General features: G+C 50.1%; 1 protein-coding gene and 1 long non-coding RNA gene across 7 annotated transcripts; one reads left to right on the top strand and one right to left on the bottom strand.

The window, feature by feature from the left end:
* Positions 1–462: 462 nt before the first annotated feature.
* On the bottom strand, positions 463–22,780 carry SOCS6 (suppressor of cytokine signaling 6). Of its 3 annotated transcripts, none has more exons than XM_087818598.1 (4): positions 22,724–22,780; positions 19,702–19,872; positions 17,761–17,958; positions 463–2,280 (listed from the first exon to the last, which is right to left on the bottom strand). In XM_087818598.1, the coding sequence occupies exon 4, from the start codon at positions 2,149–2,151 to the stop codon at positions 481–483; it is 1,671 nt and encodes a 556-aa protein (XP_087674724.1). In that variant the 5' UTR covers positions 2,152–2,280; positions 17,761–17,958; positions 19,702–19,872; positions 22,724–22,780; the 3' UTR covers positions 463–480. The 3 variants fall into 3 exon arrangements, with proteins under 3 accessions (XP_087674724.1, XP_087674726.1, XP_087674725.1); XM_087818600.1 differs by lacking the exon at positions 22,724–22,780 and adding an exon at positions 21,866–21,910; XM_087818599.1 differs by lacking the exon at positions 22,724–22,780 and having other exon boundaries at positions 19,702–20,347.
* Positions 22,781–23,905: 1,125 nt separating this feature from the next.
* Positions 23,906–26,918, top strand: LOC148092737 (uncharacterized). Of its 4 annotated transcripts, none has more exons than XR_015714770.1 (3): positions 23,906–24,102; positions 25,863–25,957; positions 26,073–26,918. It is a non-coding gene; the product is annotated as an uncharacterized LOC148092737 (long non-coding RNA). The 4 variants fall into 4 exon arrangements; XR_015714768.1 differs by lacking the exon at positions 23,906–24,102 and adding an exon at positions 24,922–25,040; XR_015714771.1 differs by lacking the exon at positions 23,906–24,102 and adding an exon at positions 24,923–25,008.
* Positions 26,919–27,869: the final 951 nt, after the last annotated feature.

The raw sequence follows: 27,869 nt of genomic DNA, 5'->3' as shown, positions 1-27,869 counted from the left end.
CACATGAAATGTGCTTTTAATGCATAAAAATCACAGTGGATAGCAGCAAAGGACGGGGCCACGTGGTGGGGGGGTGAGGGGGAAGGAGAATCTGATCATTCACATTGTGATTATTCTGCACGTCGATGAGAGAGAACTCACACTTCTAACACCGCAAGACTTCCCTTTTTATAGAAAGAACCAGAGTAAACCCAGGACGCCTCGCCGACGCTCCCCCAACCCAGAGACACACCGATGGCTCTCCTGCTGGAAAACTGCAACAGCAGGGCCGCAGGGAGCCCGACGGCCGCGGGCGGGCCGGCGTCTGTCCGTCTGCCCGCCTGCCCGCCTGTAAACTGGATCCCAACCTCTCTCCCTTCCTCCCGAAGCGCGGGGCGCGCGGGGCGCACGGGACGGGCGCGCGCAGGGCGCACGGGGCGCGCACGGGGCGCACAGGACGCGCGCACGCGGGGGGCTCCCCACGCCCCCCCCCCCCCAACTTCAGTAGTGCTTCTCCTGCAAATAGTCCTTCATCTTGTTGGGCAGAGGCAGCTTCTGGATCAGGTCTATCCTGGTGTACTGGCGGATGACGAAGCGGCACAGGTACTGCAGCGAGCGCACCTGCATGAACCGCGACACCGGGTTGGTGAGCCGCACCGGGTAGGTGGCGGAGCCCGGCAGCCGCGAGCGCGAGTAGCAGAAGGCGCCGTTCTCCGAGTCGCGGATGGAGTGCTCGATGAGGTCCACGATGGACGTGTGGCCCTCCACGTCGGGCTGCTCGTAGAAGCTGAACCTGCCGTTGGAGTGCTCGATCCGCGTGTGCAGCGTCTTGCCGTGCGAGCGGAAGCTCAGGCTCAGCAGGTAGCGGTCGTCCGAGCTGTCGCGCACCAGGAACGAGCCGTCGGGCACGCTGGCCAGCTTGCCCTCCGCCTCCCAGCGCGTGATGGGGCCCCAGTACCACCCCTGCTTCGCCAGCTTCTTCAGCTCCTCCGTGAGGCTCGTCACCACCATGGGCCCGCTGCTCTGCACCGAGTCGTACACCCGGGCCACCCCGGGCGCCGAGCTGGGATCGAAGTTCAAGTGGCAGCGCACGCCCTCGGGCCCCGCCGCGCGCGCCGGGGCGCCCGCCAGCCCGCCCAAGTTCCTTTGGATCTGACTCGCCTGCAGGGGAGGTAGCAACGGTGAGAGCGGAGGGGGGGCCTCGTCGTCCTCGGGGTCCTGGTCCTGGTCCTGGTCGTCGTGGTCGTGGTGGTGGTGGTGGTGGCGGCGGCGGCCCGCCCCGGGGCTCTGCAGCAGGACCCCCGTGGTGCCCATCAGCAGGCCGTTCACCGCCGGGTCCACGAAGATCTCCGGGGCCACCCCGAGCTCCGGGTCCCCCTGACTCCCGTCCTCGGGGAAGGCGCCGCCGCCCGGGGGGGGCCCCGCGGACACCTCCATGGGAGAAGAGCCGTCGGGGCAGCAGGCGCGCGGCCCTTCCAGCGGGTACATCCCCTCCTCCAAAGGCACAGTGTACTGAATGTAGTCCTGAGGCAGGAGCCCGATGACCACGGGCACCACGGGCTCGTCCAGGGGAAGGTGCAGGTCTCCGGGGCGCGACCCCGAGCTCCGCAGGGAGCCGGCCTGTTCCTGGCACCCGGCGTCCGCCTGGAGGTCGTGGAAGTCCTTGCGCACCCCGTTCAGGGCTGGGCTGGGGCTGGAGGAGTGGACCAAGGCCTTGACCCTCACCTCCATCTTGATGCAGGTCTCCTCGGAGTTGGTGGGCCGCAGGGGCCAGGGCGTGGGGCTGTAGTGGTGGGTGCGCAGGGAGGTGGAGCGCATGGGCCTCTGGGCCCTCACGTCCTTAAAGACCATCGGTGCCGAGGAGCAGAAGGCCTCGCCATCCCCGGAGCCCCCCGGGGGGCCGCCCTTGCCCTTCTTCTGCTTGGCCGACAGCCGCCTTTTCAACGTGCCCATGAGGCTCTCGCTTTTGGATCGGTTTTTGGCCCCTCTGTCGTCCTCGCCGTTGATGTCGCAGCTGGCCACGTCCTTCCCATAGCAGCCGCCGAACAAGGAATCTTCCTTTCCAAACTCGCCGGCCAGCGAAGGCTGCTGGACCACCATGAAATCCGCTTCTTCTTTACTTTTGGTCAAGTTGAACGATTTCCGGAAGGTCTTGAGACTGATCTTCTTCATTATGACGGGCGACGGAATCCAAGGGGGTCACTTTCTCTCTGGTGTGTCGCCCTCGAACATCAGGACAGGCCGTGGGCAGCGCCGCGTCGGTGCATTTTCCCGGCTTCATTGACCCTTCGGGGCCATTTTCTAAAATAAATAAATAAATGCATTTTTTTAAAAAAAGGTTGCATTAAAGAAATTTTCACAAAACTTTTATTTTACTCAGTCTCAATCCTTTAGCTTTTGAACAAGGCGTCCGAGTATGTTCATAAGGTCAGGTCCATCAGAACGGTGGTTTTTTCCATTTCACCCAGCACAGTAGACCCGGGCCGACCATGCAACCAGCATTTGATGAGTATTTCGTAACACTTACCGAGCAAACCCTAATCTACCTATGTCCTTTTGTTCCTTGCTTCTGGTCGTCTCCTGCACGTGACATGGTCAGAGTTCTTTCTGGTCTTTCCTAAATGCTCAGCCTCAGCACTAATTCCCGCAGGGCCCGGCCACCAGTCTGTGTCCAAGAACAGCACACACTTGGAGGTGGCAGAACTCGGCTGAACCAGGAGAAAAGCAAACATAGTGGATTCCTCAACAACTTATACATATATTTAAAATTTAAATATCTGTACAAATGAAAAATAAAAATTTTTAAAAAGGCATCCCACAATCTGTGATAGACTATCTGGGAAGAGCCAGCAGTGTGGCTCTCTCCCGACGAGTCCACTCGCCTGCACCCCCGAGCCTCACCTTGGGCACGGCGTACAGCTGGGCACGGCTAGCAGACATCTATCTGGAAGATGGTCGCAGTACTTAGGTCCAGAATTAGCATGTCTTGCTCTTTTTTTTTTTTTTTCCGCAATTTCCAATGGCAAATTTTTATTTCTGTATCCAGAAACATAATTTCTAAACTTTTCTGTACACTGTTCCATCATTGACATGATAGAATTTCAGTTCTGTAGAGACCTGAGAGTCACTTCAGAGGAAAACATGTTGGCCTCCTAAGTTATGTTAACCGATCACAGAAATCATTTTGTTTAAACTACGCATGTTTTACTCCCTCTGTGGCCACGTCCTGCAGTTGGTGCAACCATCAAAGTACAATGTCACAAGAGCAATGCCTGAACTACAGCAAAATGCTAACTAAGAGCAAGATTCTGACTCCCCACCCACCAGTCTTCTATGGTGAGACTTCAGTTCTAATCTTGATGACATTTGTTAATTCCCTGTGCGTCTACTAAGCCCTACACACCCAGTACTGTGTGGTGAAATGCAGATAACAGAGGGTTTATGACCTCATGGTCCAGTAGAGGGAGATCGATCAATGGATAAGTTATACTACAAACCCATTAGTAATATAGAAGATAACATGTTAGGAGTTGAAATGAGAGGTGTCTTACAAATGTTTACTTTAGTTATAGATGGAATTTGCTTACTGTGTAGACAGAATCTACGTGAACTCATTTATAGAAAAAACCACTCAGATCGGACAACCTACCAGGGGATCAGCAATGTCACCTCTAAAAAGGAAGATGCAATTTCAAAAAGTCTGTCATGTCCTATGTTTTTGAGCAAGTGGTAAAAGATAAAATACATATATAAACCTTGGAACACCAGTTATGTTTTAACATTACTGTATATTAGACTGACTAGCTATCCAAGTACCTCTATCTTCTTCCCAAGCATAAAGATGTAACATTTATTAACATATATTATTTGTTTGACAAAAATAAGGCCATTCATAAAAATTAAGTAATATAATGACAATGTACTTTAGCTGGCAAGTCACTCCTTTCAAACAGACAGTGTGGGTTTTATATTTAAAGTAAGACATATTCCAGTATCTAATGTCTTTTGACAAGACTAGGAAGCCATGTGCTGGGGTTGGGATAGGTACATTTGTAAATATAAAACCACTGTGTGGCCCAACTGGTGTGGGTCAGTGGTTGAGCACTGACCCATTAACCAAGAGATCACTGGTTCAATTCCCAGTCAGGGCACATGCCCAGGTTGCAGGCTCGATTCCCAGTAGGGGGCGTGCAGGAGGCAGCCAGTCAATGTTTCTCTCTCATTGATGTTTCTGTCTCGCTAAAATCAACAAAAACATATTAAAAAAATAAAATAATAAAATAAAATAAAAACATAATGTAATAGAATTCAGATATTTTGTTGATATATGATTAATTATTACCTGCCATTAGAGAGCAGTGTATATAAGATGTAAGTAAAGTAAAATAAATGAACGGTTCACTTGGGAATAACAATATATACAAAATTATGTTGAAATTGTAAAAAAAAAAAAATCAACAGAAATAGTAAGAGACAAGGAAATAAATAGCAAGCAAAACTGAGCAAATAGGCTTTCTGGTAAAAATATGTGTAATGTGTCTGCATCATGTGAGTCGGATTTCCTACAAAAATAAGGCCATTCATAAAAATTAGGTAATATAATGACAATGTACTTTAGCTGGCAAGTCACTCCTTTCAAATAGACAGTATAGGTTTTATATTCAAAATAAGAAGCTGTCTTTATATTAAAGAACATGAGCTTTACAAAAGCTGGGATTGTAACTCTGCTTTGGCCACTGATGTCTCCCAAGAGTACAGGATCTGACCAAGGGGGTAAGAGGAGCCCTGTAATTATGAGTTAACGAATTTCAAACGTGCACTTCTAATCAGGTATGGTAATGAGACACCCTGACCACTTTCCCCCCTCACTCCCTGCCTTAAGAGATAAGTTACCATTATTTAGGATAAAGTTAATTTAACATTATTTAGGATCAAGTTATAAAACTCCATAGTATGACCCCTCCACAGTCTGTCCAATTCTTGGCTTGATTTCTGCTCCATTTACACTGAAAGCTTCAGAGTCACCAGTCTCTCTCAATACAGAACTTTTAAGCTACTGGCCCTTTGACCTGAAATGTTTTTTCACTCTCCTCTTTGATGAATTTGTTCAAGCTTCAGCTCATCTCTTCCTAACTACGTGAAATCCCCCGATCGAAGGCTCTCAGAAGACCGCGTATCTCTCCTGCCTAGAATTTCCATCTGGTGTGTATGCTCAGACCTATTTGTATAATTACTTGACTAATATTTATCATGCCAGCAGAGACTACGTCAATTATTTTTCTCAACACTTTATACCCAGCACCTAGCTCACACCTGGCCCAAAGAAGGTGCATGCTAAATAAATGTGTGTTAAAGGAACAGCGGAGTGAACTGAATGAGAACACTGCTCTACAATGACAGGCACCTTGGCACTGATGTGTTTGTTATGTGACTGCTCCCAAGTGACACACATTCACATGTAAATCACCCTCACTAAATCTGGGGTCTTGTGGTTCTGTTTCCCACTACTGCATCCAGTTCATAGAAAGCGAGAGGCTGATCACCCGAGTAAAAGTGGCTGGTAATTACCTACCTGACTGATTATTCCTTTTCAACGACCAACCCATATGCAATTCAATAAGACCATTAAATAAGCAAGACTCAGTTCCAGACATGAGGAACGGCAAGACGTTCTATTAGGCCATATGACCATATTCTCTTCCCTTCATTTTCCGGGCAAAGATTACTCGGGGATTTTTAAGAGTATCTGTTTTTCTGTTTGCACGTCTAAAAATATATGCCTTCTCTATAGGATCACCATCTGTCTCAGCATGCCTGGGTACACGTTCGGAATTAGTTTCACCGCTTTTCTGATGGTAAAATCTTACGTTTACACATATGCTTGAAAATGTGTACAACGTTGCACGGGAAAAGGTTCTAGACACGAATATTTTACACCTGTGGGCAGAAGATAACTTCTTTAAGTAACTTCACAATCTCTTTTTAAAAAATTGATTGGATGTAGTCATGCAGCCATTGTAACAACCTAATAAATTAAAAAACAGCATCAAACTACTTAACCTCCAGTGACCAGAACAGCATCTTCACTGTCCTTTTACAATCGAGGAGACTGGGTCTGAAAGATTAAAATTTGCCCAATGGAGTTAAATAAGTTGCCACTAGGAAATCGCGGATCCTGCTGCTGACGCCAAAACTCACCTTCCCCTACAACAGGCTGCCCTGCTGGTCATTCTACTGCTCAATTAGTGGCTCCCAAACTTTCTGGACTTGGTACCCCTTTATCTTCTTAAAACTGAGGAGGACCACAAGCAGCTTTGTCTGTGTGGGTTACACCTACTGAAATTTACCCTCTTAGACATTAAAACTGAGAAGATTTAGAAATGAATTATCAGTTCATTTTAAAATGACATGTGCATTAATGTTAACATAAATAATATTTTCATGAAAAATAAATACAAATTCCAAACAATAAAAACTCAGCGAGCAGAGTGGCACTGTTTTTTTTTTTTGCATTACTGTCTGACTGAAGACAGCCGACTCTCACGTCTGGGTCTGCATCCAATACGCTGTAGGTTCCAATAGTTTCCAATACGTTGTGCCAGTTAAAGTGTAAAAAGAGCTGGAAGAGGGAGGAGCGTTGCATAAAATAACCTTTTCACAACAACTGTGGGTATCCTTCCGTGATACTACACCAAAAATCAACAAGTGATAGTTTCTTAAGTTAGCTGCGCTGAGAAATCTGAAGCCACGTCAAGAATTTCGCTCAGAGGATCATTCCTGTTCTATAGATACACAGAAAGACGCACCCTGCTCTCAGATAAAACAACTCGCTCCTGTCAAAATACTAACTCAAGAGTCAAGAAATCACCAACAATGAATTTGCAAGAAACCTGGCAAAATGATAGTGAAGCAAACTTTGACATGTAAACGATGAAAACAGTGAGAAAAACTCTAAGGGGCACCTGAGCGGGGATGAGCTGCCCAAGGCTTTAAAACACATGGTAACAGCTTAAAGCTGGAGGGAAAGAAACAGACCAAGACACATGAAAAGAGCATGTGACGACGGACCTGCTGCACCACTGAGGGAGGGTGGATTACTCAAAAACTGATGAGCAGGCTGGACCACCGTTTGGGAGCGGAGGGGGCAGCAAGGCTTTTTACTTTATTTCTTACATAAAAACAAATTCCAGGGGAATCAAAGATGCAGACATTAAAATAAAAGTTTGGGGGAAATAGGACAATAAAAATCTCGCGCTGCAGAAAGCCCTTCCATGCATTATTACATAAAACCTTCAATCCGTAAAGAAAAAGATCGACAAGTCTAATCAAGCAAAATTTATAAATTTCTAGATTGCCAAAAACTGTCATAAAGCGAAGAGACAGACTGGAGGAAAACTGCACCACACAGGACAAAAGATTTGTTTCTGTAGCAGGCTGTGTGCTTAGAAAGCAGGGAGAGCAAGGCACGCCATCCTGTCCGCACGCGGGCGGGATGTCCAAGTGGACAGGTCACACAGGAAGGGAGAGAAGCAAAGGAGGCGAGGCCACAGGCAAGAGGACGGCACAAGCGGGCGGGGAAAGCTAAGTCAAGCGGCCGGTCGCCACCCAGGAGATTCTCGGTCGTTCAGAGGAGTCCAGGCGGGCGAGGGAACTGTCCTGACTCCTGGGTGTGGCGGCGGTCCCATGACTGAGGGACGCGAACAGAGAGCAGAGTGCACCGCCCGGGGCGAGTCGCCCCGCAGCAACCTCTAAGCTCACTGCATCTCAACTCTAAAAACTCACCGCAAAGGAAATTCAAAACAAAACGAGATAATATCTTTCACCTGCGAGCCTGAAACGCTGCACCGCTAACAATGCTGGCAAGGGTACGGGAAACTGGGCACCCATAACCAACTGCCGGAGCGTAAACGGTACAAGCTGCAGAGGGTTATTTGAAATACTTATTAAAACTTTAAATGCACATGTGCTTTAGCCAAGTGATTATGCTATTAGGAATCTGTCCTCTGGATACAGGCTAATGCCAAAACAAGGACCTATGGAAAACAATGCTCCTCCAGCACTGTTTTTTTTAAAGGCTAATACTGCTTGATCACTTACCTAGTGCTGGCCTGTTGCTGGTAAAAATAGGCCATGTATTGACCCGATAGGTGCTGGGCCTTGGCTGAAGTCATCTGAATATGCTGTGTCCCATTTAATCCTCATGACGCTACAATTAAGTACTACGCACGCAGACGTGTAACACAGCGGGAGCGTTCAGTTGAACCAGAAGGCCTGAGTTCACGTATATCCCAGCTCCACCATTTAACAGCTGTGCGATCTTAGGAATAACAGTACTGATCACTCAAGTTAGTTGTGCAGTTTGAATGTGTTCATGTATGTGGTGCCCTTTAAAAAATGTCTCGTCCACATGAGGCTAATATACATATACGTATATACATGCATAAAAATAGGCGCTTGCGGCAAACAGTAATAGTAACAATAGTAATGCTCCCATTGCACAGATGGGGAAGATGAGGCAGAGATTAAGGCTCTAGCCTAAAATCACACAACTGATTCTACAGAACGAGCCCACTTAATCACGACACAGACTTTTACTGCTTAATTCATTTTAGGAAAAATGTGGACTTAACCTAAATATCTTCCAAGAAACAGCAACAATAATACACATCAAAAAGCAGTGGACTTGTATAGTAAGTTTATAATCCACCAATACAATGAAATACTTTGCATATAAAGAAATAGGTCCAAGATACACTGTTAGAAAAAAGCAAGCTACAGAACAAAATGCAAGAATGACCCCATCTGTGTGCATACTCATATGCCTAAATAAGCACAGTAAATGTCCAGAAGAATATCCAAGGATCCGTGATTACCTCCAGAGAACAGGATCTGGGGGCCCAGGAGCCACGTATTTTCTACATCAGATGGTTCTGTAACCATTGGGCAGGTTTTATTTTACTACAGAACCACCACCCCATCCACACTCACAGAAGAAAGGAGGCAGTGCAAGTAAAAGGATGTGTGTGTGTTTCAGCCACCTGGAGTCAGGAGAAGCAGGACTCTGATGCCCTCGGGGTCAAAGGTCCCTTCTCCCTAAAGCTCCCCAAACCGGCCTCGGTTCTTCCTATCTTCTAATCCATGACTCGGTCTTCCCTCCACGCCCCGCCTCCCCCCATGGGCTTCACACTCACAGTTCAGTCTCTGGCCTCCCTCACCACACTCAGACTCTCCGGTGGCTCTGCGCCCATGGGCGCCAGGCATGCACACCTTACCCAGCCGAACACCTGACTCACAAGCTTGCCACCGAGTCACCAAGTGGCACTCACCGTCCACTACGATTCTGTAAACTTCCGTGACATGAGCCCACCTCTGTGCCTCCCTCGCCTGCCTTATTTCATTACTCCAGGTCGCATGCTGGTCTCGGTACTGATAAAATGCCGCACTCCCTTGAAAAGTATAAGGAGATAGCTGCCGCCACAGCAAAACCACAGGATGAAAAATCACGTCCTAATACTTGCAGGCCCTGAGGCTCCAGTACAGAATGTGAAAGCCCGCAGGCATTCGCAGAGGACCACAGGAGGGGCTGGAAGAGGAACATTAGGGTGCTACCGTCGCTGAGATGCCCGACTCACACCAGGAGGGGGGAGGCTCCTGCCCCTGCTACGACTTGTTACTAACACCACCACACCCTCCCTCCCCATCAAAGGGTCGAAGTTACCACGTGCATACTAAGGAATGCACATGGATCTTCTTGAACCCTCCCCAGGAACTCTCTTTGGAAGGTACTACCTTTCTCTCCATTTTAAAGAGCAAACTGCACCTTAGGAACTTCACAGACACAGTGCTGACCGCTGGAGCATGCTCAGAGACACCACTTGGACCGTGTGAACGTGACACGGGCCACGGGGGACAGAGCCCGGTGATCCAGAGCACGGCTCTGCAGCCACCCGACCTGAGCTCAGACCAGCCACCACTGCCTAAGGACCTGGGGCGTCCGTGCCTCCGTTTTCTCATCTGAACCTGGGCATAAGAAAAGTACACACCCAGGGGATCCACGTCTAGCATGATGGAACCAAGAGGCTGATAAACCCTCCCAGTAAGTGGAGCTCTGAAGACGGGCCACCGGCCCAAGGTAACCACGTCAGCACTTCAGAAACAAACAGCACCCACCAAGAAACTTACTCCTGAAAATCACTCAACTTTGGACTTCATTAAAATCCCAAATTAATGCCCAGCTGGCATGGCTCAGTGATTGAGTGTTGACCTAGGGTACATGAGACCACGGTTCGACTCCCAGTCAGGGCACATGCCAGGATTGTGGACTCGATCCCCAGCAGGGGGTGTGTAGGAGGCAGTCGATCAATGTTACTCTCTCAATGATGTTTCTATCTCTCTCTCCTTTCCTCTCTGTGAAATTAGTAAAAACATATTAAAAAAAAAAAAAAAAAAAATTCCAAACTCCAGTGCTCCAAAATACATCACTGAGAGAAAGACCAGTCATAGACTGGGAGGAAATATCTGCATATCATACATCTGATAAAGGATTTGTACCCATAATATATGTGTGTGTGTGTGTGTGTGTGTATATATATATATATATATATATATAAGACAACCCAATTTCTAAAATAGGCAAGTGACTGGAATAGAACTTCTACCAAAGAAGACATATATAAATGACTAATGACCACAGGAAAAGGTGCTTAATAGTGCTGCTCACTGGGAAACTGTAACTACAGGCCACAAGGAGATGCCCCTGCCCACCCACGAGGAGGGCGAGCCCTAGCGTCTGCATGCATGTGGAAAACCGTAGCCCTCACACACTGCTGGTGGGGACGTACAGTCGGTTGGCTTTTAAATGATGTTTTTATTTATTTATTTTTTATTACTGTGGGAAAGATCATTTAAACGCATGGCTAAATATATAGAACAAAAAGATTTATGACCCAGCAGGTACATTCCAGGCCCCCAGAAGCCTCTCCGCATCAGTTCCCACAGCTCATCTTCTTTCTTTTCTGTGCAGCTGTACAGGACTTGTGCCCTGACTTTTTTTTTTTTTTTTTTTTTTGTGGTACCTTGAAGAACAGAAGTTTCTAATTTTATGTTAGTCGAATGTGCTAGTCTTGGTTTATTGTTTGCCATTCTATTATCTTAAGAAATCCTCTGGCACTCGAAAGCATTAGATTCTCCTGCATTTCCTTTTGTTTTTTTTCAGTCCTCACCTGAGGATATTTTTCCCCATTGCTTTTCAGAGAGAGTGGAAGGGGGGTGGGACAGAAAGAGAGAAACATCAATGTGAGAGAGACACATCGACTGGACGCCTCCTGCACGCTCCCTGGGCAGGGTGGGAATCGAGCCTGCAATCAAGGTGCGTGCCCTTGGCCGGAATAGACCCTGGGGCCCTTCAGCCCAAGGCCTGACGCTCTAACCACTGAGCCAGACTGGCTAGGGCTGTTATTTCCCAGGAAAGTACCCAAGTTGTACTTTTCAAATGCAAGTCCTTGATTAATCTAGTGCCCAGTTATGTGTAAGGCAGGGAATAATTTGCATTTTCCACAGAAGTAACCAACTGGCTCAACACATTCCCAGAAAAATACTGACACCCATAAGAATCAAAGCTGTGCAAATTAAAACGGTAATGATTTTTCACAAGTCAAATCAGCAAAGATTTATCTAAATAATGATGCTCCTTACATGAAGATGTCTTCATATAGTTGTAAAGATATAATCTGGATATATGCAACTCTTAAAAATATTCACACACTGCAACCCAATAATGCTGTTTTTATAAATCTTAAAGAAATAATATGAAACCAAAGCATAATGTCCCCTGCACTCGTATATATAATAATTTTTAAAAAAATTTAAATCGCAAATATCAGAAGCATTCTAAGTTCCAATAGTATGTGAACTGGAAACAAAATCCGCACATCTACACAATGAGACTGGAGCGAGCCACTAAAATTGGTATTTATACAGAGTTATAAATAACATGGGGAAAAGTTCATATTGTTCGTTTGTTAAGCACAGAAACACAGGAAACACAATCGTATGTAAAGTGTGGTCTCGATTATGTAGAAAGAATACAGAGGAAAATGGACCAGTAAGAACTACAGCAGAACCGACAGTTGGGCCGTTGAGAGAAGCCTTTGTAAACATTACTTCCATTACTTTATTTTCCAAATATTCTCTAACAAGCACGGGGCGTTTTTGTACGAATGAAGTATGTGGGCCTGTTTGTTCCTTTTTAAAGGGAATGGCTGAGCAAATCCATCAGATCGAAGCAAAACGCGAGGCCTTTTCTTGGCCTCCAGTTACACCGTGAGGGCCAAACAAAAATGTAAGTCAGTAGAGGAGAGCACGGGATTATTTTTGTTTTACTAGAACCTAGGTCGTCGCCTCCTTCTTCCCATCCCACCCAAAATAACGTTTTCAAATCTAACATTTTGTTGGTGTATTTCAGTGGCCTGAAATATTCAGAGTCTAAAAGACAAGAGTAACAGCCCCAACTTTTCAGTGTCCCTTCCCCCTCCTTCCTCAGCTTGTTTCCACGATCAATCAGGATCGTTCCCCAGCACAGACCTAACCCCAACCCTAACCTTTCCCCCACTCTCACTCCGGAAAACTCTCAGCAAACCACAGCGATGGGTAAACCCCACTCCACCTGGGCCACGCCTGGGCCCTTCCAGGGGAATGTGGCTGCAGGAACCTACAACCACTCGGATGGGTCTCACTGCTCACGACCATGAACTTCAGGTGGAGCCTCCACGCCGCCCGGAAGTCAGACTATGTTCCCCTGGTCCGTTCGCTCTCTCTGTTCTTGTGGACCATTTCCCAGCTTTCCTCCCACCTAGGACACCTGCTCCCCCATCTTCAATCCCAGCTGACGGCCCGGCTTCCTGTTTCGTCAAACTCTGACACCACTGCTACCACCTGGCGACAGGGTTTCCATCCCGTCACCGTGAACGTGCACACACCTTTCTAAAGGCACCCTCCACCTGCACAGGTGACCAACTTCGCCACCCAACCATTTCTCCACTCTACAGGGTCGCTCCTAAAAATGTCGTTTCTCACATGTATAAACAAACTTGTCTTGACCCCCACTCCCCACCAGCTGTGGGTGGAAAAGAGGTTCCACTTTTCAATCCCCTCTGCAGCAAAGCACCTTGGGAAATCATGCATACCTGAGGTCTACCATTCCCTGTCTCCCAATTTTCTCTTGAGCCACACCAGAGACCAACCACACTGCCACTACATGGACACTGCCCTTGTCAGGGTCACTAATGACGTCCACACGGCAAATCCAGCATCAAGTCTCAGTCCTTACCTCGGGTGCTCTACCAGCAGCATCTGACACAGCTCATCACCCCTCGGGCGGCCTCCAGTCTCTTAATTTTGGAGCTTCCAGCACTCAACCTCGGTCATTTCTTCCCCATCTACACTGCTGCCCTAAGCAACTTCACTCCTCATGCTTTAAACACTGATGTGTCATCCACTCCCGAGTTTCTATCTATTTACTCAGCCCACTGACTGTCACTCCCTTCTCGATAGGGCCACTTGGCTGTCTGAGAGATACCTGAGACTTATGCGTGCAGAACCAAGCTCTGGATGGATCCCTAGCCCTGTGCGGGAGGCAACCAATAGATGTGTCTCTCTCACATTGATGTTCCTCTCTCCCTGTCTCTCCCCCTCCCCCCCGAAAAAAGCAATGGAAAAATATCCTCAGGTAAGGATTAAAAAAAAAAAAAAAAAAAAATTAATAAAAATATTTAAAACAAAACAAACAAAAAACTACACAGACACTTAGCCATTAAACCTGCAGAGAACTCTTCCACTGGCATCTCTAAGCATCTTTTCCTATAACTGTGTTCAACGCACTCCTACTAAACTGAGTATGAAACAAGTGTTCATCAATTCAACCCTTTAAGATATTAATGGAAAAATAAAATATTAATGGAGCCAGCTTATAATAGCTAATGAAATAAACTCACTCCTCCTTAATTTTCTAATTTGGATCTGAACATGTTGGATTTAAAAAGCAGTACAGTTACGTAACAAGTCATCACTGTCTTTATATATGTGCATATTAAATTTTAATGTACCTATTTTCACACCTTTCTAGGCACTTGCCAATGGTTTAGCAAATTCCCTACACAACCTCACCATGCTGACCCCCTGAGAGAAAGATGACCTCACTGTTCAAACCACCGAGCAGGTGAAAACCCTCTTAGAATTTCGGACAAATACTGATGATTAAGCAGGGCCCAAAGATCTGTCTGCTGTTCTTGTTTTCACTCTGTGGCAGGGGTGCTGTACCAAACAGGACAACGATGAAGTTCTGTCGTTACTTTTCATTCTTCAAAATTTAAAGTTATTCCTTTATACACAAAATCTCTTAAATATGTTGAACTACTAAAGCAAAAACTTTTAAATCCTAAAGGCAACCTGCCCATAAAAATAACTGAAAAGTGCCCTGGCCCATGTGGCTCAGGTGGTTGGGAGTCGTCCTGTGCGCCGAAAGGTTGCCGGTTCAATTCCTGGTCAGATCACATGCGCAGGTCGTGGGCTCGACACCTGGTAGGGAGCATACAGGTGGCAGTTGATCGATGCTTCACTCTCACATCGATGTTTCTCCTCCCTCTCTCTCTCTCAAAAAAAAAAAAAAAAGCAATAAAAAAATCTTTAAAAAAACAAAACTGAAAAGTGACACAGCTGTTTTGAATGCTCTCAGCCTTTAGACCTTAACACAAAAGCTCCAATTTTAAAAGCAATTTGTCACCTACTCAAATGATTCTGCATAGAATGTAAGAGTTTTTCGTTCAGCCTGCATTAGAGAATATGAGCTTTCAGTTAAAATCATCTTTTTTCATTTTCTGTAAGTACACTGAAATTGAGAAGAGCAGATTTGGGATACAAAAAGCAATCCACGTAAGATTTACTAAATGTATATGAAGAGCAAATGTGAACCTCACTCACTGATCTTTAGACATAAAGGGGATCCTGGGGAGCGAGAACTATTCAAATTAATAATACGGCCCTATTAAGCAAATGATATAAAAATCTTACAAGAGGGAAAACATTATATCCATTGTAAAACAATAATTGTCAAATATAATCATTTATTATAAGTTGCCACACATGGAATCTCTTGACTTTAAAATGACCCAACCTAAAATAATTAACATTGCCCACTGCAGGTCAGCAGACATTTCGTGTTAAGTCACACAGAGCTCAGTGACAGAGATGTGTCTCCATGACAGCACTAGCCGAGACACACTGAAAGCCCTTATTTAAAGAAAACTTAGCCCTGGCCAGTTTTGCTCAGTGTTTAGAGCATCAGACCGAGGACTGAAGGGTCTCAGGTTCCACTCTGGCCGAGGGCACATACCTGGGTTGCAGGCCCAATCCCCAGCCCCCTCCGGGGTACGTGTGGGAGGCAACCAACGGATGTGTCTCTCTCACATTGATGTCTCTCTCTCCACCTTCCACTCTTTGAAAACCAACAGGGAAAAAAATTAGATGTGAGTGTTCCCCAAGGTAAAAGGCTTTTATATCCACCAATGCAAGGAAAACACACCCAAACTATTAAAAGAACAAAAAACTTTGCACGACCTTATGAAATGCATACGTCTTCATCTCCACTGTCCCACTTCCCCCCAAAACCACAAAGACAATGAGAAATGGAAAGCGGGCAACAAGTGTGAACTGGCTTAGAGACGCTGGAGGACGCTGAGATCGAAGCCTGCTGGAAGGGGGCAACCAACCCTGCTGAGAAGAGGACCACAAATCTGAAACAAGAGTCATATGCTATTTATTGTAAAAGGTGGGGAGAGAACAGTTAGAAAACAAAAACTCCTAAAGCCAAAATTAAAATTCAAAAGAAGGAAAACTGAGAAAATCACAAACACCCCCAAAAAGGGTTTTTTAAAAAGCTGATTGTAAAAAATTGAGGGGGGAAAAAAAAAAGCTAAAAACATTAAGATATCAATTCAGGAGGTCCAACATCCAACAGAGTTTCAGTCAGGGGAGAAAATTTTAAAAATCAAGGGGAAGAAGTTATGAACGAAATTTTAAACATTTTCCCAGAAAGTAAGAATACAAGTGTACAGAGCCTAAGGATCCATGGAACAAATGCTCAGTCCATACAAAAAGAAAAAATAACTATCAGGCAAGGCACATCACGGAATCATTTTAGAGTTCAGGAGATAACACAAAGGTACTATAAAGCATCCAGACAGAGAAAGAAATTACATGCGAATGATTGGGACACGGATGGCAACCGACCAAGAGGTAGCCCTGAAAGCTGGCGGAGCAAAGCCTTCAAAGTCCCAGGGTAACTGACTTTCAACGTTCCACCAGCGACTCCGGCGTGCTTCCACATCTCTCGGCACCCACGGGGTCATGACTGGCTCTGGACAAAGGACTGTGAGCAGGTGTGACATGTGTCACATCTGCACCAAGTATTTCAGTGCCGGCCCGTGACCTGTCAGCTCTCTCTGCATCTGCTGAGACAGCCCGAGCAGCAGGTGATGGAAAGGGAACACAGGTGAGAGCAGGCTGGGTTCCAGGGAAGATGCCAGACGAGCCCCTGGCACACGGCAGATGTGGTGAAAGAGAGAAACGCACCTTTATTGTTGCTGAAATTTCAGAGTTAGGCTGCCACCAACTCAAACAGCAACCTAGAAATCTATACCCAGCCGGACTATACATCCAAGGTTGAGCGCATAAATATTTTCTAATGTCAAGGTGTGAAACACGCACACGACCGCCCCATCGCCTATCTGGGAAGTCACCAGGAGGATGGGCTGTATCAAATCAAGGAAGCAAACGAAGAAACAGAAAGCAGGCAACCCCACTTGGCAAAGAGAAAACAATCTCTACATGGACGACACAGCTCCGATTTACTCATGTGAGATAACATCCCTGTCATCTACAGTTCTTCTCAATCAAACGAAGGTCGCCCTCCAAGAGCCAGCTCAACCGGCACATCCCCCATGAAGACACGAATCCAAACTCCCTTGCTCCCAGGAGGAAATAAAACATCTTGCATCAATGGCAAGAAGGGGCGCCTACACCAGACTCCACTATGAAATCTGTAACGTGGTTTGTGACGCCGGGCAGATTATGTAACCAGTCCTCATCATCTGGGTAAGAATGAAAGCAGTCAGTGATCAGGAGGTTCCTTCTAACTCTGCAATGCAAATGTGCCAAACCATCAGAATCCTAATGCGATTCTACGTCTGACCCGTAATCTCAAGTTTGTGATACCTGGTAATAATGGTATTCCGCGCGTGTGTGTCCGTGTGCGCGCACTTTAAAATCAATGTCTATTGTCAAAAGGATGGTATTTCCTTTAAAACCAAAATTAAGCTTGAATAACAAACACCTTCATTATTAGAACATCAAAATCAACTTCACAAAAGGAGAATCATACAAAGTAACAAGCCTCCGGGTAGGACTTCAGCATCGTACTTTAAAAGCGTGTTACTGCCACTTCAACCACCCAGCGTGTTTCTGGTGTGGCCAGATCAACGGCTGTCACTACAAGTTCGACCATGACCAGCGCCAAACAGAGCACGTGGTGAACACACCTTATTGTCTACGTAGTTCTAAAGAATAACCTTAAACTCTTAAAACTGTTTTTGATGAAAAATCTTATAGGAACCATATATTCCTCTGCCTTCTGAAAAAAACTTTAAACACAAGTGTGTGTATTAAATATAATCTCATACTGGCAGTAAACTGCTGCAGGCAGATGCCTCTTCAGACAACCACACTTACCTGCTGGGAAATGTCAGGATGGCATAGTGACAGCTTCAGGGACGAGTGATGCTCAGCTGACTGCTGGTCTCCGGGGCCGTCAGAGATCCGGTCCTGTCTTCTTTCTTCTCCCCTTTCTTTCTTCTCTACTCAACGGTCTGCTCCCAGGGACAAGGGGACAGCCACCGCTCCCCAAACATAGTCTCCGCGTGTGATGCCCTTTTAATAATTTTAAGAAACAACTTCAGTGTGATGGATGTTAAGAGTGATAAAACAATGTTAAAACAGCACCACGCGCGCATGGGGCCTTGCAGAGGGACCCGTGCAGGACCTTTTTTGTTCTCGATCACGTCACCAACTGGCCACCACGACCCAGGGCCAAGGAACCCAATGGCGGCTCCCACTGTAAGCATCTGACACCCTCGCTCTTCTAGCAGCTGGCACCATTCGGACTTCTGTGGACTCCCACTCACTCCTCTTTTATTTCCATTTTTCCTGTCCCCTTGGCCTCTCACCCTTTTCCCACACAGGGCTTCCTTAACAAGAAAAACCAAGTCTTATACATACGTTGTGAATAAATGGGAATACGCCTTTTAACAGATCACAGAGTAATTTAGTCTAACTATTACTATTAGTACTTGTTATATGCACTGAACTCACACATATATGTGCATTACCTCACTTAATTCTCACACCAATGGTGAGAAAGGCACGGTTTTACAAAGAAAGCAAGTAAGACTTACAGTTTACTTTAAAAACCTACCCGTATAAAGAACTTATAAAACTCAACACCAAAAAAAAATCCAATTAAAAAATGGGCAAAGAACCTGAATAGACGTTTCTCTACAGAGGACATACAGACGCCAATAGACATATGAAAAGATGCTCAACGTCACTAATCATCAGAGAGACGCAAATGAAAACCACAATGAGATGCGACCTCACGCCTGTCAGAATGGCTGCCATCAACAAATCAACAAACAAAAAAAGTGCTGGGCAAGGATGTGGAAAAATGGGAACCCCTGTGGCACTGTTGGTGGGAATGCAGACGGGTGCTGACACTGTGGAAAGCAGTGTGCAGTTACCTCAAAAAATTAAAAATGGAGCTGCCTTATGACCCAGCAATTCCAATTCTGGGAACATAACTGAAGAAACCTGAAACACTGATTCAAAAGAACATGTGCACCCCTATGTTCACTGCAGTGGTATTGACAACAGCCAAGATCTGGAAACACCCCAAGTGCCCATCAGCCGACGAGAGGATAAAAAGCTGTGGGACATTTACACCATGGAATACTACGCAGCTGTAAAGAAGACGGAAATCTTACCCTTTGGGACAGCATGGAGGGCCCTGGAGAGCATTATGCTAAGCAAAACAAGCCAGGCAGGGAAAGACAAGTATCACGTGATCTCACTTATATGTGGAATCTAATGAACAAAATAAACTAGCAAACAAAACAGAAACAGACTCATAGATAGAGAACAGACTGGCAGCTGCCAGAGGGGAGGGGAGGTTGGGTGGAAAAGGTGAAGGGATTAAACAAAAAAAAACCCAAAACCCTCACAGACACAGATATCACTATAGTGATTACTAGAGGGAAAGTGGGGGTGGGAGGTAGGAGAGAATCAAGGGGTGACAAATGGTGATGGAAGGGCCCTGACTTTGGGTGGTGAACACATAATACAATATACAGATGATGTACTATAGAATTGTACACTTGAAACCTATGTAATTTTATTAATCAATGTCACCCCAATAAACTCAGTAAAACAAGAAATATAAATACATAAATACCCTATGAATTCTGCAGAATCAGACAGAAATCTTATAGCCCACGGTAGAACTTGGCTTTTACTTTAAACAAAACCACCTCACAATAACTGTCAAATGGATGGTTATCCCCACTTTAGCCCCATATGAGGGAGACTCAGAGAGGGGATATAAGATGTGTTCAAGGTCACCTGGCTGGTGCGGCTCAGTGGTTGAGCTTCGACCCATGAACCAAGAGGTCACCAGTTCGATGGCCGGTCAGGGCACATGCCTGGGTTTCTGGCTCGATCCCCAGTAGGGGGCGTGCAGGAGGCAGCCGATCCAGTCGATGTTTCTATGTCTCTATCCGGCTTCCTTTCTCTCTGTAAAAATCAGTAAAAACATATTTAGGGGAAAGGGAAAAAAAAGGCCACAAAGCTAGTAACGTGTGCTCTTTCCTAAAGATCTAACACCTCCACAGTGCCCTCTGGGTGCCATGCGAGAACTAAAACCTCAAATGACTTTACCTGGTACGACTACCCTTGAAACATCAACAATGCCAACAGCCACCTAAAAACAACTGCTCCAAGCAAGTAAAATTTGATGTTTGTGTGACTCATCAAAGAAGACCCCCAACTTTAAAGTAAAATGTGTCCTCAGTCCTAAAGCTTTCACTGCTAATAAGCATAAAAATTTAACCACAGAGCATTAATGCCAAGTTCACTGTCGGTCCAACGTCGCGCATGTCCCGCTGCTGTTCCCAGTTTACTACCTGGACAACTCTTTTGACCAATCTGGTCACACACAAGTTCCCCCTTTCTGCGACATACGCTGGTGTTACAAATCCCTCCCTTGCGAAAGGAATACCTTTCCAAGAGTACCCAGGCTACACAGATACACCCCTTGCCAAACCTGGGGGAGGTGAGGGAGAGAGACAGAGGACTGGAGCAGGCAGCCTTCACTTCCCACCACAGATGCAACCGACAGGAAGGAGCAGAAGGTGATCTTAGCTCTGGGTCATCTGCCTGTCCCTGTCTGCCCTGACAAAGTATTAAAACAGACGCATACACACCCACTGGTCATACCGGATTGTACATAAATAAGGACCATACTTCAACATAGTTGTGCACCAACCCATTTCACATGGCTGCATGTTTCTGAGAGAAAACAGTAACTGCCACAAAATCGGAGACACAGCATTTCCTTTTCTTCAGAGTATATTACGACTTTTAAGTCAGATTGCGCAATGAACTTCCATGAGCAAAATAAAAGACATGCACTATTAGTAACACAAGAGTTTCCTAACTGACCACAACCAGAGTTATCTGTGAGGGGTGAAGTTACATAACAAGGCAGTCTCAAGATACTTGCATGTTCCCTAAAAAGAGGGCCATTAAAAGGAACCCCGGGGACCGAGAAATGAGTAGGAATCCAGTCCTCGGTACAGCCAGCTTTTCCTCCCAGGTCACGGCACAGCCCAGAGTCAGCTGCAGCTCAGGTCAATGGGGCCAAACCCCTTCTCCGCCACTCCCAGCAAGCTGCTGCCCTGGGCGGGCGCAAGGTGACGCCTGAGGGTGTGTCCCTGGATCGTGGGGCAGTCAAGTTTAGGGACTACCAGCCTTCCCATTAAAAGAAGGGGAAAGGGCCTGACCGGCGTGGCTCAGTGGTTGAGCACCATCCCACGCACCAAGAGGTCACCAGTTGATTCCCAGACAGGGCACACGCCCAGTTTCGGGCTTGATCCCCAGTGGAGGGCGTGGAGGAGGCAGCCAATCGACGTTGATGTTTCTCATCAATGTTCCTCTCTCTCTCCCTCTCCCTTCCTTTATTTCTAAAAAATCAATTAAGACACATATTAAAAAGGGGGGGGGGGCAGGGACAGTGTACTTCCACCAACTCAGAAGATATTTAAGAATCATAATAATAAAGAGGAAAAGTGTTTCAAAGAGATGCTGAAGGGAGCCCTAAAACGGGCAAAGGTTCTGGTGAACAGCCTGGCTGGTCCTCACCGGACGGGAACAGGGGCCAGTGCTCGCCAAACCCGAGAATAAGCTCTTCTAAGAACCCTCATCAAGTCCCCCCATCAGAGAGCCAGCTGCCCCCAAGACAAGGGAAGAACAGCGGGGCCTGTGCTGGAACCTAAGGGCTGAGGCCACCCCCCCAACCCGGCCCCAGAGACAGACTGCGGACCTTACTTGGCACCTGGGCAGGTGGCACCAGGTGAGGCAGCGCTGAGAAGCCGGGGCTGTGGGGCAGCGGGGTGCCGCGGCCTACCTCTGGGGCTTTCCCTGTGGAACCTGGTCAAGCACGCCATTCATGCTTTTAAACAACCCTGACTCTCCAGAGCACTGAGCGTGCCCCTTAAAATTCACTTACTCGAGTAAGTGAAGGGTGTTTCATGCCGTGGTACCTGCTGGGTTAAGGAGAAAGAGGGACGCAAGCCCCAGGGGCCTCACGGAGGAGGAGCTGGCAGTTTACTTTTGTGTGATTAAAAGAGGTTTCGATTCCAGGGACCAGGTTCCGCCCGCAACGTGCCTGGGAACCGCTCGGCGTCCGTGGCGAGGCCGCCGCGACGCCCGTGCCTGGTCCGGGGACGGCGCTCGGGGACCCTCGGGCACCGGGCCCGACCCTGTGGGTGCCCCCGCGTGTCCCCACCGCGCCTAACCCCAGAAGCGGGGCCGGGCCCACTTCCCCGACCCGCCGGCACGTGACGCCGCGCACGGTCCCGGCCGCTCCGGCTCCGGCTCCGGCGGGGCCCGCGGGACATGTCAACAGCCCCGCCCACGGCGCGCCAGCGCCGGGCCCCCAAGTTGCCAACTCCTGGAGCGAGCTGGGGGCTGCCGGAGCCCGCCCCCCGCCCCGCAGCCCCCGCAGCCCCCGCGCGCCGCCCGCCGCCCCGGCCCCGAGCCCAGGGGTGCGGGGCCCGGGGGTGCTGAGCGCAGGCCCCGCGCCCCGCCCCAGGCCTCGCCGGGCCCGGCCTCTCCCCGGCCGCGGGCCCACAAAGGCGGAGGCCGGCCCGGCGCGCGGGGCCCGGAGGCCGAGGGTCGGGCGGCGGCGGAAGCAGGCCTCGGCCTCCCGGCTCGCGCGCCCGCCCCCGGCCCGCGGGAGGCGCAGGGCCTCGCGCCACGGACCCCGGCCCCGGCCCCCGGGCCCGCCAGCCGCCTCGGGGGAAGCGCCCCGGGCCGGGCACCGAGGCGGCGGCCGCCCGACCCGACCCGACCCGCAGACGCTCACCCGCGGGGCCGCTCCGCTTCCTCGCCCGGCGCCGGCGCCACTGCCTCGCGGCCTCCTCCCGCCTCCTCCCGCCTCCTCCCGCCTCCTCCAGCGGCCGCCCCGCGCCCACTACTCGGCCCGGGGCGCTGGGGGCGGGCGCGCGGGGGGCGGGGGCGCGCGGGGGCGGGGGCGCGCGGGGGGCGGGGGCGCGCGGGGGGCGGGGGCGCGCGGGGGGCGGGGGCGCGCGGGGGGGCGGGGGCGCGCGGGGGGCGGGGGCGCGCGGGGGGCGGGGCGGGGCGGGGGCGGGGCGCGCAGATGCGCGAAGGGGCGGGGCGCGCGGGGTCCGGGGCGCACGGGCCCGGGGGCGGCGGGGCCACGGGGCGGCCTGGAGCTGCCGTGAGCTCAGAGCCGCGGGCGCCCCGCGCTCCCCGGAGGCGGCCCCTCGGGTCTCAGTCCCCTGCTGCGCGCCTCGGGGGGGGGGGGGCCGGGCCGTGGCGGTCGGGACCGTCCCCTCCGGCCTCCGGCGTGGGCCCGGCGCTGGCCCGGGACCCAGGCGGGCCGCCCGGGGAGGGGAGGCCCGGGCCCGCAGGGCCGCCCTGGGGGAGCCCTCCCCGCACCCCCCGCGGTGTAACCGGGACTCGGGCTCGCTCGGAGAAAACTTGGTCCCTACTTGACGCCACCCACGTTCCCATTCAGCGCTTTTCGGCGGCGTTTCGTGCGGGGGGAGTCCGCTCGGGCTGCGCCGCGGAGCCCCACGCGCGACACGGTGGCGCCCGAACCCGCCGCGTTTCTCGGGGTGGCCGGGAGCGCTGCTGGGCGGCGTGTCCTCTGGGCCAGGCTGCGCGTAAAGCCCGTGTTACAGTCTCGCCTTTGGTTTGAACAGCGGCCTGTGAGGCCCCAGCCGCCGTCCCGCGTCCCGCAGGAAGCGGGCTCCTGGGGTGCGGCGTGAACAGCGAGGAACTTTGGGGCGCCGCCGGCCGCCCGAGCCCAGGCCGAGGCCTCCGCCCGCAGAGGCGAGCTCGGCGCTCCGGTCAAGCAGTAGCGGCCACGGTCTAACCGGGCAGCTGCAACTCGGGAGGCACCGGCGGCTAAATAAGCCACCGAGCCCTCCATCCTCGGCTGAATCCCAGGCCCTCCCTGGCTGCAGCGCCTGTTCCCCCGGCTGCCCACCGCCAGCTCTTCCTGTTATCAGCAGCCCGGCTCCCTGGGGGCATCGTGCCCTTCTCAGCCCACACCCAGCCCAGCTGGAAGGCATGCCCAGGACCCAGCCTCTTGCCAGGACCGCCACCCTTGAGCAAGAGATGCAGACACGGGGCTCACCGGCGAGGGGGGGACCAGATTCGACCCAGCGGGGTACATGGGCCAGGTGCTTCTTGGTGCCAGCCCCCATCAGCCTTCGAGTAAGTCCCCGTTGTGCTCAAGATAATCACTTTCTGTTGTTGGCAGCCACAAATGCTGTCCGATAGATGGACTTGGGGAAAAAGATGGGGATGGCAAAGGGTCCTGTGGGAGGTGCCCTAACGGGCAGCGGAGCATGGTTCCTCTTCTCCCGCCTAAAGTCACAGCTTCCAGAGCCAGAAGGCTCCTTCTCCAACGCCCTCCCAGGATCACTTTATAGCGGAGGAAACAGACTCGGATGTCACAGGACTTGCCCAAGGTGACCAGGTTAAAGCAGCCGAGTCATGACCTGAACTGCCATCACCCAGCCTCACCTCCGGTTTGGTTTCTAGTAGTAGACGTCTCCCCTTGTTCAGAGGAGGGAGAGAGGAGCCAGACTTGAGAAGATGGGGGGTGCGCACAGGATGGGCGGCAGTGGGCAGCCTGCCAGCCTTGTCCTGGCATTTCAAGGGCACCCTGGCTAAATGCACCCAGTGGGCCCCTGGGGGACGCTGCCCAAGTAAGCGCAGTCCCACACTCTGGACTCCCCTGTGGCCCTCCGGATGCCCCCCTGCCCGACAGGAGCATCCTCACCTAGTCAGACTTCCCTGTTTGGTGCTTGTATTGGGTTGAGGAATGTACCCCGAGATTCATATCTTCCCCAGAACCTCCAAATGTGACCTCGCTGGGAATTGGGGTTCTGACATGTAGTTCAGTTAGTAGAGGGCATTCTAGAGTAGGGGGGCGCCTGAGACGGGCTTGCAGCAGGAAGACAATGCTAAGACACACGGAAAACGCAACGAAGGCAGACCTTGTGATTCATCCACAGGCCATGGACTGCGACCAGCACCAGGAGCTCGGGAGAGGCCAGGAAGGATCCTGTCCGAGAGCCTGGAGAGCGAGGGTGGCCCGGCCGACGCCTGGGCCTGGTACTGCTACCTCCAGACCCCTGAGAGAATAGGTTCCTATTATGTTAAGCACCCCGTTTGTGGTACTTTGTGGTAGCAGCCAGGGAACTGATACACTACTCCTAGGCCTGCCCCCAGCCCTCCCCACCCCCCACCACCCCCACCCCGTACTCTGTAATGAAGTCTCCCAGTCAAAGCTGCTCCTGCAGTTTCCCAATTGCTAGTGTCACCTGAGGTCCCAGTTTGTCCCGGACAGAACCAGGTTATAATAAAGTTTCTGTTCACCCAGCCTTCCACCTGAAGCGTAAAACAGTGACTCAGTTACCTGGCATTCGAAGCTCCCGCCGTGCTCTGCTTCCTTGTATGACACCTTGCCAGGCCAGCTGGGGAACTCCGCCTCCAGCTCACGCTTTCCTCCCTGCCTAGAATGTTCTTCCATCTCACCCCACCCTCCACGTTGCTTCTACAAATTGAAAATCTTGCCCGTCACCTGTCCAGGTTCAGATCCGCCCCACGGGAAGGGAGGGCCTAGTGAGAAACCCCGCCTGGGTCTATCTGTAGGGCACACTTCATGCTTTGCCCAGAATGGCAACAAGAGTTCTCCCTCCTTTGAAAGCAGGCGTTTTGTTCATTCATCTTTGTATTATGCGTAGCAGAGCCGTAAAGGAAGGCTTTTCACACAATAGGGACTCAAGGGGTGTTTGGTGAATAAATACGAATATTCCACTCCTCTCTCCATCTATTGGAGACCAGCCTGGAGATCGATGGGCTTTCAGAACGCTTTCAGAGATTCGCTTTAAGATACAGGGGTGGCTGGTTTGTCCTTCAGCCAGAGCATAATTATTAAGGGATAATGTCTGTGCTCTTTCCATCAGCGGCTAGGTTCTCCTGGCCGGGAACGTGCTGACGCCAAAGGCATGATGCCTCCGTCCCAGAACAGAGGGCCCCGAGGACTCTTAAGACCTGGCAGGTGTGTGGGTACCCGTGTGTTGACTCAGAAAGGCAGCACTTCGGCCAAATATTGTTCCTATGTCACAAGAGCCTCTGGTACATCAGGCCCAGCTTAACATCATTTTCTGTTTCAGATCGAAGATTTTTACTTGTAGACAGTTAAAAGAAATATCTCACTCCTGCCTGCCCTCCCTACTTCCAGGACCCAGGCCCGCCTGACGGCTGAGGGGTCTTTCACGACATCGGGTAACACTGCGGATTTAGAGCAGCCCAGCAAATACCTGTTATTCTTATGAGGAGGTAATGGCGTGTGTTGGCCTCTTCTTGAAACAGGAGACAGGTGTGTCCTGCAGTAGAAAACAACACCCCATAAAATCCCCCCATTCACCCAACAATGGAAGAAAGTACTGGAATTCTCCCTCCAGCGGGCAGGGAGCCAGCCCGCCTGTGGCCGGCTCAGGGTGGCCTCGAACCACCATCTCTTCCCAGCGAGACCACTGCCTGGGTGAATCCCATTTCTTCAAGCTCCCTTCTTTATGGCAGGACGGGGTGAGTTGTTCGTATACTGAATCTGGAAGCTGGGAGTCCATCGCAGGGTCAGCATTTACAGATAGAGCCAGTTTCTACCCATGTTTGACTCTGAAGCAACGGGCAGGCCTGGCGGTCCAGAAAAAAGGAGGAACGTGGAGCCTCCCACGGCACTGAGTAGAGCTCGGCGTCAGAGCGGTGCCCTTGAGGTTTGGAGTTACTCATGTACAAATGCCTCTCTGGAAGCAATAGCACTTGTAAGTGTTGTCAGTTTATTCCCCTGGGATTGTATGTTGCTGTCGAATTGTTATTTGATTCTTGCCTCATCTTTAACTTTTTTATACCTAATATAACCCCAATTTATTTGTAATTTAGATTATAAAGTCAATGTACAATTCAGTGTTTCTAAGGACAAATGCAGCGTTATAAATGGTCGTTAGGTTCCCAGATTAGACCCTCTATCCCATAAAAATAAAAATAAAAAGCCTACAGTTATACAACCAGAGTGAATATTAAGTCTCCCTCGCAGCCAGTGTGGTACATGCCAGGTGAAAGCTGTTCTGGTGCATTCGTGGTCGGCTCCTGCGGGAAGAAGAACAATTGGCAACCAGGGGATTCAATGAGAGCTACTGACATACCAGGTCCCGGCCTGCAGGAGGCTGAGCTTGGGAGGGCTCAACGGGCATCGTCCTCAGGTAGGCGAACTGCCTCGGGCTGGCATCCAACCCAAGCAGGAACCTCAGGTAGGGGTCACGGAAAAGTCTGTTGAAAGGAATTTTTTTTCCCGGAGCCCCTAGTCTCAGTACTGTGTTGGGTTCTGCTGTGGGTTGAGTGTATGGCCCAAAAGATAGGTTGAAGCCCTAACCCCCGTGCCTATGAATGGAACTTTATTCAGATATAGGGTCTTTGCAGGTGTAATCAACTGAACATGAGGTCAGGCTGGGCTGGAGTGGGGCACATTCACCCTCCCCGACCGGCTCCTCCTGAGAGGAGCACTCACCGGGGACCCACGGGGAGAAAGCCCCGCGGGGATTGCGGGCAGGGATTGGAGTGCGGCCGCTACAGGCAAAGACACGCCAAGAATCACTTGGCAACCAGCAGCAGCTGGAAGAGGCAGGAAGGATTCTCCCCGGGGCCTTTGGGGCGGGCGCTGCCAACACCTTGATTGCAGGCTCCTGGCCTCCAGAACCGTGGGAGAATAGTGTCTACGGTGTTAAGCCACCCCGTTGGTGGTACCTGGTTCGGGCAGCCCTAGGAAGCTAATAACTCAGGCAGCGTACGACACTGTGCCATCGGAGCCGGCAGAGACGCAGTCCTGTGCCCTGCCGAGCCACGGAGGGGGCTGCGGCTTGCTTTCACCCACACGGCACTCAGCAGGCATTTACTGAGCATCGCCTGTGTTC

This window comes from Miniopterus natalensis, chromosome 7 (assembly GCF_054644295.1).
Source record: "Miniopterus natalensis isolate mMinNat1 chromosome 7, mMinNat1.hap1, whole genome shotgun sequence".
Lineage (NCBI taxonomy): Eukaryota > Metazoa > Chordata > Mammalia > Chiroptera > Miniopteridae > Miniopterus > Miniopterus natalensis.
Note: the sequence above shows the minus strand (reverse complement) of the source record. Positions and strands in the feature narration are given on the sequence as shown.